Raw genomic sequence first — 12,914 nt, 5'->3', positions numbered from 1 at the left:
CGTTATACATTAAGCAACGTTACTTATCTCAAGTAAATAAGAAACATGACAATTTTGAAAATGTGCTAATTGATCTCCCGAGAAAGATAATTTTCATTGCGGTTGTTGGTAACGTTTCACGTTTTTCATAGAAAGTCCTGAGCCCTTTGATGCTTCAACTTTCTACTTTGGATGATGCTCTATTTGACGCTCAGAACGTCATTTAATTTCTATTTTTCGTTGCTTGCAGCTCACAAAACAGGTAGCAAGTTATATCAAATTTGCTTCAGCAGCTGGACTCTGAAACTATGGTTATAGTAACTGAAACTTGGATTAGCGATTAACACAGCCTAAACATAAGCCTCAGCGCCGAGCATAATTTTATGCATAAAAATCGCTCTCATCAAACAGGAGCAGGTAAGGTTGGGGTTTTAGGGAATGGGTTCACAAGAAAATAAATTTTAAACGCAGAAAAGATTTTGTGTTAGCTAGTCCGATGTTTTTCGAAGAACTGTGGCTGAAACACGGCAATCCCTTAGCGGGAAAATGTCTCTTTAACGTCTCCTGTTGTCAACATCAAAGCCTGTGACATCTTGTTGGACGAATTGAGTACCGATTTTTCTAATGCGTTCTCAACTACAGCTATTTTTTATATGGTGATTATAACATTGATATGTTGAGCATAAATGGGCAAAAAAGTTGTCATAATTTTGTGGCGGGACTAGGGTTACTCTTATCCATCATTGATATTCCTACAAGCATATTCAAATATAAGAGAAGTTTGATAGATCTGTTTTTCGACTAAAGAGCGTATCACTAATTAATTCGAAAGTCTGCTTACCTCCTTTCGATATCGATCTTACATTTTTTCAGAGCAACCTTTTTTATTAGAAAAAATAAAAACTATTCATTATTGGACATACAAAAAATTTAGAGATCTGGTTCTTACAGATTGGAGAACATTTTTTCAACTAAGAAACGTCAATGAAATGATTGCAGAGTTTAACAGAAAATTTTTGACAACACTCAAGAAACTCACCAGCAGAGATGAAGTTTCCATATAGAACCATGGGTGACAAAAGAAATTAAACATTTAGTTGCCGAGAAACATTGTTACTTCCATGGCTGCGAATTCACACAAGGTGCTGATTCATTTGTGTCATTTAAAAATATTGCAAACTTGTAAATAGAAAGTTAAAGTAAGCTCTAAATCAATTTTCAGGATCTTTAAAGAAATTTGGAACCTCAGAAATGGAAATTCATTACGAAAAAAATGGAAAGAAATAACAGTCCAAACGTCACTGAAATTGATGAAAGTGGTCAAAAAACGGAAGACAAAAGTCGATCTGTAACGTGGTTAACAGATTTTTCAGCGAAATGGGCATCTACAAAGGGCAGGTTGTTCCATTGAACGTCGAAAAAATAGAGCAAAAATTTCGAGTTTAACTTTTGATCTTTTACTTCGAAGAGTATCTATAAAGTTATTGACAATCTAGACAACAAAACCGGGCAATATCAGTGCCTTGTCATTGAATTCCGGAAAATACTTTATTGGAACACATCTTCAGGTTATACTTAACAATTGTGTTCCATAGAAAATTGTTCCAACATTTCCAAAGGATGCACACATCACACCAATTCTCAAAAAGGAGATTCTGTTTTAACTAATCGTTCAATTTTCGTAACAGCGTTCAAAGTTTTTGAAAGACTTTTACTCAATCAGTTAGTAGTATATCTTGGAGAATATGCGCTCTTGAACAGAAAACAATTCGGCTTCAAATCTTGAAAGTCGTCCGATGATGCTGTGCTTTTCTTTATTGACAAGATAATAGGAAATATTGAAGATAATCTCGACACAGGTGCTGTGTCCTTGGATCTCGCAAAAGTTTTGAATTCAACTCACATGAGATCTTTCTCAAGAAAACTGAACTTTCAATCTCTCAATCAACACTTACTTCTTTTATCTTTTCTCACTTTTTGAACATAATTCGTAAATTTGGGTAATGATTTATCAGATAAAATAACTATTAATCCTGGTTTTCAACAAGGAGCTGTGGTAGGACCTCATGTTTTTCAAATACAAAAAAAACAAATACTTGACAAAGAATCAAATCACATTAAATGCCATTGAAACATTTTATTCTTTACAAATATACTAACTCGGATCCTGAGTTTTCTTTTAAAGGTGAAGTTATCGAACCAGCTTTTGCTTGTCGTTGCCTTGGAGTAGAAATTGATTCGAACCTAACTTTTCAAAATCACCTGAACTCAGTTTTAAGTAAAATGGCTATTGCAATTCGATCTTTGTATCTTATAAGAAATCGAATTCCTTTAAAAGTGAGAGTCGATGTTTTCAAGTCAGTTGTACTCTCTCATCTCTCAGTGGAATATTCCTTCAAACTCTTGCAGAAAAAAACATAAACCGCATAAATTAACTGGGGAACAACAGTTTGTTATTTTCGAAATAATGTTGACCACTCAACTGATCTTCTCATATAGGATCGTATCTTGCCAGCCGAGTTGTTTACCACCCGAAAAGTTAACTTAATGAAGCTATAAACAGATGAAACACTGGGAAACATCCGAAATATTAAAAGTTTTGTTGTAGTCAAAAAGTTAGACAGAACAAGAGAACAAATCAATTTATAATAAAAAAAGAGAAGGAAAACGAAGTGGAGTAACAACTCTTAGATCTTGAAAAGCCTTGAAAAAATGGAACGAATTGCCCGCTTCAGTAAGAATTTTTAACAGTAAAACGTGTTTTACAATGTTTCAACCGAGTTATTGCTCGATCAGCACAAGAAAATTCCCGTTAATAGACAAATAGGAGCCTAATTTTACGTATGAGAACGAAAAGCCACAATTTAAGTATTTTTTTATTAATTACAATATTGATACTATGATTATTTCATTTTTAACAATTGAACGCATGTGAATGTTTAAAGTTAGGGTTATAATGAGAATAATTTACATGTTTGCAAACTTTAAAAATGAGAGTGGTCTTTGCTCAAATATCATTCTGAGAAAGAGAAAAAAGGGGGTATGAAAAAAGTTGGTAAACGAACGAGTTTTTTATGTGTGGCATTTTCAATGTTTTGTTTTTAGCTTTTTTTGGCCTGTGTGATTTTTCTGTTCTGTGAAGCATTCACGTTTTGAAGCATTTTTCCTTCTGAAGCAAGTATTGGATTTTGGATGCAATTCTGAGATATTTTTTCATACAGCCTTTTATGGACGCAATTTTAGCAGTTGTATTCGTCATAAAATTTTGTAGTTTTTGGGTATTTTTTGTTAAATTTAGTTCTTATGATTGGAGTCAATTTTGAGCTCTTTTTGCACAAAATTTAAGTCAAATTTTGGCACATTTTGTCTGTTTTAATGAAGTTATGCGCTTGGTTTTTGTTCGTTTCGCAATTCTTCTTCTGGTTCAGTTGCTTAGAGCTCTTGTATGAGTTTTGTTAGTAAGAGGAATCTCTTCAAAGGAGTAAAATTTCTTGAAAAATTAGTTAAACATTTTTTTTTTGCTTTTTGCTTTTTTTGGATTTAACTTGTCTGTCGGGTATGTGGTGGGTGACTAATTTCAAAGAAACGCTATGAATGAGTTTCCAGAACATTGTTGTAAAGTTGGAACATCACATAGCGTTTTGTGAAGAATTTGGTAGAAGTATTGCGAGATTTTTTGTCAACTTTTGTTGCTATAACAACAGTTGCATCTCTTATCGATCAAATAACTTGTTAGAGTACGATGATGAAAGAAACGGATATCAGGAACGGTGTTGTAAAATTTGTTTGAGATACTCTTTCTGCCGCTCTTTGTCACATAAAAAGTAATGACAAAATTACGGCGAAAAGATAATCTAATGAAATACAGTGCGCTTTAAGTTATGCAACACTTCTATTCGCAACGAGTTTCTTGAAAACATGACAGCGGTTGTTATCGCCTTCTTGAAGTTATTCAGAAAAGGCTGAAGCTCGGACGGAGTTTATTAACTTCTTGATGGTGACAAGAACCGTGTAGTGTTGATCGACATTTTTTTGTTTGTTAAGTTTTCTTTCCTCGGTTTTCACTGTTGTTTTTATCTATAGCTTTCAAATTTTTTAGAACGAAAATTGGTTGTTTTGCACATTGTGTTGCGCGTAATTGTTCTAGAGTTAACACAAGTTAACTTAGTGAAAATATTTTGGAAATTTTGTTAGTCGTTTCTTCAAGTAAGTAGATGGCTGTTTAGGCCAATTTTAGCTTCGTTTTGCGTGCAACTTTTTTGTTAATGAAAAATAAAAGTCAAATTGATTTCATGATTTTGGTCATGCTGTCGTAGTAGCCTTGAGAAGCAAATAATGGGTTTTAAGACTTCGTTTTCATAAAATTTTGATTGTCTGTCACCTAGTGTCATTACGGAAATGAATAATGAGGCACATTTGAGTTTATTTAATATGCCCCACTCAAATGTAATGGTTTTAATTACTTTGATTCTACTTGTTTCCAAAAAATTGCAAAATTTTGCAATCTTTTCTGTTGATATATCACGTATTCTCACTTATGACAGGTCTCTCCAATCAGTCATTTTTGATGCTTTTTAATCTTTTGTGATTATATTAATCGGTTTCAACGAAGGTGACACTTGTTTTCATATATAGGCTTGATTTTTTGGCTGTGCCATTTTTTGCGTTTTCATGTATTCTCTCTAATGACAGGTGTTATCCTAATAGAGTCTTATTGAGTCTATTTATTTCTTTCTTTTCACAGATAACGGTTTTTGTCAACTTGATATGAACACAAACACGGTTTGAGATGAACACAAAAGATTAAAAAGCATCAAAAATGACTGATTGGAGAGACCTGTCAATAGTGAGATTAAGTGATATATCAACAGAAAAGATTTTTCGAGTATTGGCAGTCCGTTTTGTTTCTGCTGTTCTGTTATACATAGTGTTTTTAGTGACAGGTATTTCTTGGTGTATAATGAGGCTAAACCGAGCCTATTGAATGGTTACAGTTTCCTGGAAGGATGATTAATGTGATGGGTGTTGAAATTTCATGTTTCAGTTGTGTGTTTCTATCTTTGACGCTACTTAGTTTCAAAGATAATAGTAAAAATTTATTGTTTTTAACCAAATATCTTGTCCTTTTACCTTGTATCTATAGTTTTCTACAAATTTGGCGCTTGCTGTCTAAAAACCCATATTGTGAAGTGTTTTTGAGGATGATGTCATTCTACCTAATAACTTTTTGTAATGACAACACTATTTGTCATTGTGCTACTGACAAGACTCGAAAAATGTATTTTATTTTAGTTGTTTATGATTTGCTTATGATGAAAAGGATGCTTGTTCTTCTAAGGAGCTGATAGTGAGGTCTTTAGTTTTTTTTCAATTCTCTGATTGCAATTCAAGAGTTATCCTGTCATACTTTTTTTCCGTACTTTTTCTTTCATTATTTTTGTTTCGACCAATTGACCACTTCAATTCAGCTTTGGTTATTTCATTTAGCAATTTTTTTAACCTGAATTGCGTGCGTGACGTCATTTTCACACCTAATGGAGTGAGTTTTTCTTCATTCTTATTAACTGTTTTTCGGTCAAATGTCACTTACCTTGCTCTCAAAATGACTTTTCCTCTTTGTCAAATTGATTTCGGCATACTTTTGAGGTCTATTGAGGATATATTAATCTAATCTAAGGTATTTAGGGCAGCTTTACAGTACACAAGTGAGTTACAGACTTATGTAAATTAGTTACAGACATCCCATAAATTTATGCGAAAACCTTCTTCGATTTTTCTATAGATCTGATTTTTTTTTCAATTGTATTTGAGACTACAGGTCTATGAAGCTATCGCAGCTATTTTCTGGCAATCTGTCAGCTATGCTTGTGTAATTTGAGTTGTCGAAAGATCAAGTCTCGCAGCTAAATAAGGCTAAGCCGAGTATAAGGCATGTGTACTGGCCCGGTAACAGATCGCTGTTTACATGCCGTAACCGTCTATGAATATGCTCCACAATTGTTTGGGAAGGCAAATGTTACATCGGGCAACTGTACCCTCACTCGAATGCACTTTTACGAAGATTTTTTTAACGGATTGTGAAGAAGTATATGTGTGCTTAGTTTTACGTAATCAATCCAATTATTGTTATTAGTAATTCGACGTTTTGATGCCTTGTGCACCTTGGAATTTTCGATTAAGTTGAACTGGAATTAAATTGGATTTACAAAAGAGGTGGATTTGTTTTTCACCGCTAGTGTCGTTTATGATTGCAGTCAATAACTAGGAGTGATTTAGCACGTTTTATGTGAAAAATAGCCACTGAGACGTGGGGTTGTAAAAGTTATACGCTTAATTTTGTGGGGGATAGATCCGAAGATACAATCAAAACCTGTTTGTTTCGTTAGGTGCTATCAGTGTTGACGCTACAGACGAGAGTCTTTTGGTCCCTCTACACAATGCGGCCTCCTTCGGACATGTTGATGTAGTGCGACTTCTACTTCAGAAAGGAGCCAATCCCAATGCTCAGGTAACAGATATTTTGCTTGGTTTCGGAGTTCAAGTTGGAGTCAAACTGGAATGGTTGGTGATTTTAATCTCGCCGAAGTGTCAAAAAGTTTTCATCTTAAAATCATAAAATAATGGAAAATGAACATTTTGTTCTGCGAAAATATATGTACGGCAATTAGATTTCAGTTTTTATGATGGGATTTTTACGACTGGTTCTGAAATACCAATTCTATGCAATTAGTTGTCTTCTTTTGGTTTGGGCAATGATAATTGGAATTTAGGAACCAACGATGTTTTTTAATTTCGTTCTTTGCATCGAAATTCAGTATCAGTGAAAAGTACCGCTCTTAAATTTGTATGTAACGAAAAAATTTGTATGTATTGATCTTTTTAATAGCCGCCCTCATCTTCTCAGCCGGCTATTATAGCGCTCCTATTTTTTTTTACGACTCGAAGAGGAGTATTGGTTTTCTTAAGGTTTTTTTTTTTACCGGAAGTACTATTCGTTCAGACGATGTTTTGGCCTAAAAGCGAAAGTGAGAAAAATTGCCATGTGAACTAATTTTTTCTGAGCGAGAGAAGTTTTTTGATCTTGCGCTGCGTTTAGTGAATGACTTTTTAACTTTGAAAAGTAGTTTTTGACTGAATGGCACATATAGATAACCGTTTTTAGTCGTTTTTTCGTCTAAGTGGCCTAGTTTTTTTGCTTGTAATTTGGTTTTTTGTAGAAATAGTTTTTAATCGATGCTATGTTGAAATGTAAACCCGGGAAATTGTTAGCACAGTATTTTGCATAGCCTGAAATTGCGTTTCAAATGCGAAATTGGCACATATTTCTTGATTTTTTAGTTAATTTTTGGCTTTTTTTCTATTAATTTCTTCATTTTTGGATCTTTTAGCTGTTTTTTGTCAAAAATCAGTTAATATGGCAACTTCCCTTTGATAATTCATATACTCAATGCCTCTTTCTACCTCGATGTATTTTTGTTTCATAAAATATTACATTTGCTAATCCGATTTTCGTAGTTTTTTGCAATTTTTTTTCAGTTTTTTGTCTGTATTTTGCATTTAATTACTAGAAATAGTATTTTGGGGAAGATGAGGGACTTTAATTTCGTTTCAATAAAAATTCAATCTTTTTTTGGTGTTAAGTTTTTGAAAAAACAGATAAATTTTTTGCATAAATGCAGTCTTAAATATTTTTTGACCACTTTTTTGCAAAATCTTTCATTGTTTCGTATGTCTGAATTCTGCTTTTTCTTGTTTTATTCTGTTCAGCAAGTTGGATTTTTGTCTCGAATTACTCGTTGTCTTTTCTATGTCTCGAATGCTGATCAATGAAATGTACTCGTTTTTCTTGAATTTTTTAAATTTGGTTTTTAACTTTCAAAAATCAAGAATTGGTCTTTTTGTTACGGTGTTCCTAACATTGTGTCCATATTCTTCACATTCTCGTTTGTATCATTCTAGTTTTGTCCTGGCACCTACTTTTGTATTCGTTATATTGATTTTTTCAGTTGTTAAAAAATTGAATGAATTCAGCTTTTTGGTTTCTTCGGTTTGCAATTAATTTAATTCAAAATAAGGCAGTACTGGGAGTTTGCTAGAAAATCTTTTCCAACATTTCGACTTATTACTTTTCATTGCAATTTTTTTCCGGTCTTGGTTTTGTTTTTAGACGATTGTTTGCTTTTGAATACTATTCTGTTGCTTTTGTTTTTCTATGATTAATTTAATTTTTGAATTAGTATGAAATCATGTTGTCTAGCATATATACAACAAGGGAGAATCATGTATTATTTTTGTCTTAATGGCCGTGATTAGAAATCTAATTGTAGTGTTTCTCTGATTCTTAAGTTTGAGCAGTCTTTTTTGAATAATTTTGACTTTCCTGTCTTTTTTGAAAAGTTTTTATCTGCCGTTTGCTTTCGCGATCTTTTTGAGATTAGAATCATTAATTATCTGAGAGCAATTGATGGCCATGTCAGTTTTGTCAGGCTATCAGTTTTTTGACCGTCCTAAAAATTTCAGACTTTTTTAACGTTACCAAACATTTTCAATAATAAAATTTTGCTGCATTTTCTTTCTCTTGGTGACAGTGGTTGAAATTTCACCGATTTTTAGATCAGACCCGCGGAGGTAATGAGGTAATGGTTTGATACAAAAGGTAATGGCTTCAGCTTTTTGTGAAGTTTTGGTGCTTCGAGTCGCTTCCGGAATTCTTCCGGCTATGTTTTTTACTTCGTCGAATAAAAAAATGTTTCGCTTTACCTCATTTTGCCGCCTTTTCAACATTTTGCGTGAAATCTTTTTGACTTCTCTAGGCTAATTTCTCTCTTCTCTCATTCTGCTAAAAGTGATTTTGAACATCAGTTGCTCAGCAAAGCAATTCAAAATGAACAGAGTCAGTATAAAAAATTGAAGTCAGAAATAGAAACGGGATAAACCCATAAAGCCCAATTTTAGATGCCCGCTATTTGAACGTCGTTCCTATAAGTATTAGTTACCTCTCTCTAATGCTTATTGTTATTGATAGTAGCCCCTGTAGCCTCTCTCTAAGAAACAGAAGTATGTTCAACTGCGAAATGCCATCAAAATAAATAGTTAAAAAATGTTTTTTGTAGAAAAATCTTTTTTTTTTCAATATCTTCCGTTATTTCAATCCCAATCATGCTTGTTGGAATCAACGGCGGCTATTTTCCGGCAATCTGCCGGGTATGTTCTTGAGCTTCCAGGTCACGTGATTGATTAATTGCTCTCGAACGAAGTTTGAAGCAATTATTGTTCACATGTTGGTCAACTACTCCCTATCAACGGTCCCCACATACACGCACACCAACCAGAATCCCTTAATCAAAATTAGTTGTTTCTAGCTTGATACTGATGATTCTATTTCCTTTGAGATTTCTGAAATGGGTACAGTTAGTTTTTATTCCATTCAGGTATTCTACTGACTATATTTTTTTAGCCGAGTCTACTATGTTCAATACTTCAATTTTGACTTTCTTGACGTATAATTACGCCACTTTTTGAGAGCTGAGATCTGTTTTGAACATAGGACTTTAAACTCTCCACATATAACCAGATTCCTTACTAAATTTTGGTTGTTAAAGGTGAAAAGGTCATTTTGGCTAATTGTAATCTCATATGTCTCTTCTACCTAAGTAACAATACAGAGCAACCACGTGTCTATGAATCCACCCCTGCCTAACGTCCCCTTCCAATACCCCTTTACATATCCCCCTCCAGCTAACCCCCTCCAAATACCTACCACCGCCAGCCCTCCTGCACCAACCCTAATCCTATCCAAGGTGTGATCCTGGTAGGGAACCCAAAGATTGTACAGACCCTATAGGTCTGCAGGTGAGCAGGCCTAGAGCTCTGAAATTTCCGGGATCCGCTTAAAATGGACTCAGAACCCAGACCACGGACCCCCTAACGAGATCGGAGCACGGGAACAGCTTGAAAATTTTCAAAGGTGTGATTCTGGGCACTTTTAGGGTATGACTTTTCTCAAAAACTAACATAGAAACTTGGTCCTTTTTGCTTGGCTCAACTCGGTTGCTAGAGAGCAGAACAGGCATATTAATTTTATTGCGAAACTCCCACGGGAATTTGTTCAAATTAGCCAAAAAATCCATCCCCTAAAGTAGGTTTGGTACTGGCTTTTTTAGGAATTTCTCCAAGTATACTCAACGGATCTAAAAACAAATTATATGGCTGTACTCCATTTGAGCAGAGCTTTACAGCCATATATAACATAATTTTTAATTCCCCAAAAAAAATTAAGTCCTCCGTAATCTCAATATTCTCCTCCGTAATCTCAAAGTTATAAAATCGTCTTGACCTTATTGGTCAATGTGACCATACAGTAGAAGAAACTATTTCTAAATACTGAAACTTGGCATGCCGGCCTATTTTTCGACGCGGAATTCAAAAAACCTATTTAGAACTTCCAATTCGGCCGAGAAGTTGCACTTTTGGGAGTTTAGGGGATGCCGTCCCTACAAAGGTGTGATCCTGGTAGGGAAAAATTTTAAGTTCTTGAATTTTGCTGCAAATTTCAACATGTTCCCGGATAGTTAGAGGGTTCTCCTTTAGACCCTAATTAGCAATTGAACTCAGCTTTACAACGGTATAAATATTATTAAGATTGGTTGAGTTCTTGTTGAGTTATGAAAGTGATTTGGGGGGTGGGTATTTGATATAAAATTAAGGTGTCCTACCCGCGGAATATTGTCAAACAAATTATATGCACGTCTTGCTTTATCTTGCGTTATTAAGTGGCGGCGGTTCACTACTAAATGTCAAATGAAAAGGACACCAAAATTAGTGGTAATTTGTTCAATTTATATCTTTTGAGGGTTATTTTGGTACATAATTACCTCTGATGACATCATTTGAATCCCGCCTTAGTGAATATTGCTATCCCCCAATGATTGAAGCAATCTGCACTAGATTTGAGCTCCCACTAGTTGTTGGAAAGCAATTCTTCCCACGTTAGTCGTTTTTTTAAGTATGACACGGTAATTTTAATTCGTGGTTTGAAGTGTTTACGTGAAGGCCTAATTCAAAGATGAGTGCCCTTGCTTCACTTGCACGCAAAATGTTAGCCAGAACATTGAACTTTTGTTCTAATAGCGGTTTTCTGTACCTCGTGTCTGCATATCATTTGGCAGTTGATCCCTAAAACAGTGAGTGTGGTTAGGAGGTTAGAGTGATGCTCTTTGTCTTGAGAAAAGGCATCTTTTTGTTTCGGTTCTCAATTGTATAAAATCTTTATATTGCTTCCCAACGTTAACGTCTTTAAAAAAATGTCGTCCAATTGAGTTACAGTTTGACTTGATAAAATGTATACGCAGTTGGCCAATACAGGATATTTGACATAGAGAAGCACAGAAAAAGAAATGTACCTTCCATCTTGGTTTTGTTGGTATCCGTTGATTCCTAAATTTTCTCTAAAGAATGAGTTCGGGTCAGCCAAATTTGGTTACAAAAATGGTGATGATATCACCCGTACAGGATATCAGTGCAGGAGATCTGAAATGAGATAAAATAGAAAATTAGAAAACGCTTTGTTTTTCATCACTAATAAAAAGTTTTGTTCACGAAAGGGAAGAATTATTGGTTGGTTATTTTTATATATTTTGGCTGACAGGACCAATGGGGCTTCACTCCTCTGCACGAGGCAGCGAGCAAGAACAAGGTGGAGATCTGCATTATGTTACTGCAGAACGGGGCTGATCCAAACATGCGCAACACGGATGGGAACACACCCATTGATGTGGCCTTAGGAGACGCTTCTCTAGTACTGTCTGGTCAGTACAGAAAGGTCAGTCCAATTGCAGTTCTACAAATCATCAATCCTTTAAGATTTTCTTAACATTTTACCGAATGCGAAATGAAGCATGCTTTCTAAGCTACCCGTCGAAAACCCGGGGAATCGAATGGGTAACACTGATTTTTTTCTTCAACCGGACGACAATCGCATGGTTTTCTATTATAAATTTGGGTCTTTCCCATTATAGAACCCCCCCCCCCGCTTAGTGGTCAGATAACCTAAAGCCCCCCATCATGGTAATTATACCATAATGGGGGGCTATAATGGGAAAGACCCGAATTTTTTTGCTAAGCATTATTGTTTTCTGACTACTCTATCCGTAATGTAGCTGAAAGCGTCCATATTGGCTGGAACTAACGATTACTAAGTAGAACAATTTATGCGAAGAATTGAGGATCGCTGTTCATTGCTATCCCTCTCACAAAATGAAGGCCTCGTCAACTAGACTAAATTATCAGCGGATATTGAGATATCGAATGAATTAATTTTGTCCATTTGACCATTTTTAACTGCTCTTATTAGGCAATTATTGTAAACGTGTGGGTCTTAAAGCAAAATTTTAGCTTGACCGTTTTGTTCTAGAACAATCTTTTAACGTTTCTTATTGAGTCACTTTTTCACGCTGATTTTTGCTTGACATAAATTGCGATTATTCGGAAATTAAGTCTTTTGTTAAAACAAAACCGATTGTATGACAAGATATTGAGCAAATCTATTAAACGCAAATCTCACGAAAGTTTAAACGGGTTCTTTCCTATTAACCCCCCGCCCCCTCCCCCGCATTAATGTGGGGCTATAATTTCAGGGGGGCTATAACGGTAAAGACCCGAAACTAGTATACCAGGTGTCTGTGAAACACCAACACGCGTCAGTGAAGCAATGGAGAACTCCTTTTGAATGGTAGAATTGTTTAATAGCCGCCGTCAGCCTAGCAACGCTAGCTATTATTTAGGCGCTCACCTTTTTACAATTCAAAGAATTTTAATTGTATTGGGGCGCTGTCTTTTTTTTAAGATCTATTCACTTTTTAATTGCTCTCAAACGAAGTTTGTAGCAATTACATTAGTCGTGTCGGTCTTTTTTAATGCGATTTTTCGCTTGACCG

At 35.0% G+C, this 12,914-nt stretch overlaps 1 protein-coding gene across 1 annotated transcript in view; it reads left to right on the top strand.

Annotated features, from left to right (window-relative positions):
• Nucleotides 1-12,914, top strand: part of LOC142336314 (poly [ADP-ribose] polymerase tankyrase-2-like) — a 104,264-nt gene that overhangs the window by 6,833 nt on the left and 84,517 nt on the right. Inside the window, exons 3-4 of the mRNA XM_075385058.1 lie at nucleotides 6,366-6,487; nucleotides 11,627-11,800. Coding sequence (XP_075241173.1) covers nucleotides 6,366-6,487; nucleotides 11,627-11,800 — 296 coding nt within the window. The remainder of the gene's footprint in view (nucleotides 1-6,365; nucleotides 6,488-11,626; nucleotides 11,801-12,914) is intronic.

Source organism: Convolutriloba macropyga, chromosome 3, assembly GCF_964194025.1.
Source record: "Convolutriloba macropyga chromosome 3, txConMacr16.3, whole genome shotgun sequence".
Lineage (NCBI taxonomy): Eukaryota > Metazoa > Xenacoelomorpha > Acoela > Convolutidae > Convolutriloba > Convolutriloba macropyga.
This window is presented reverse-complemented; position numbering and strand designations above follow the sequence as displayed.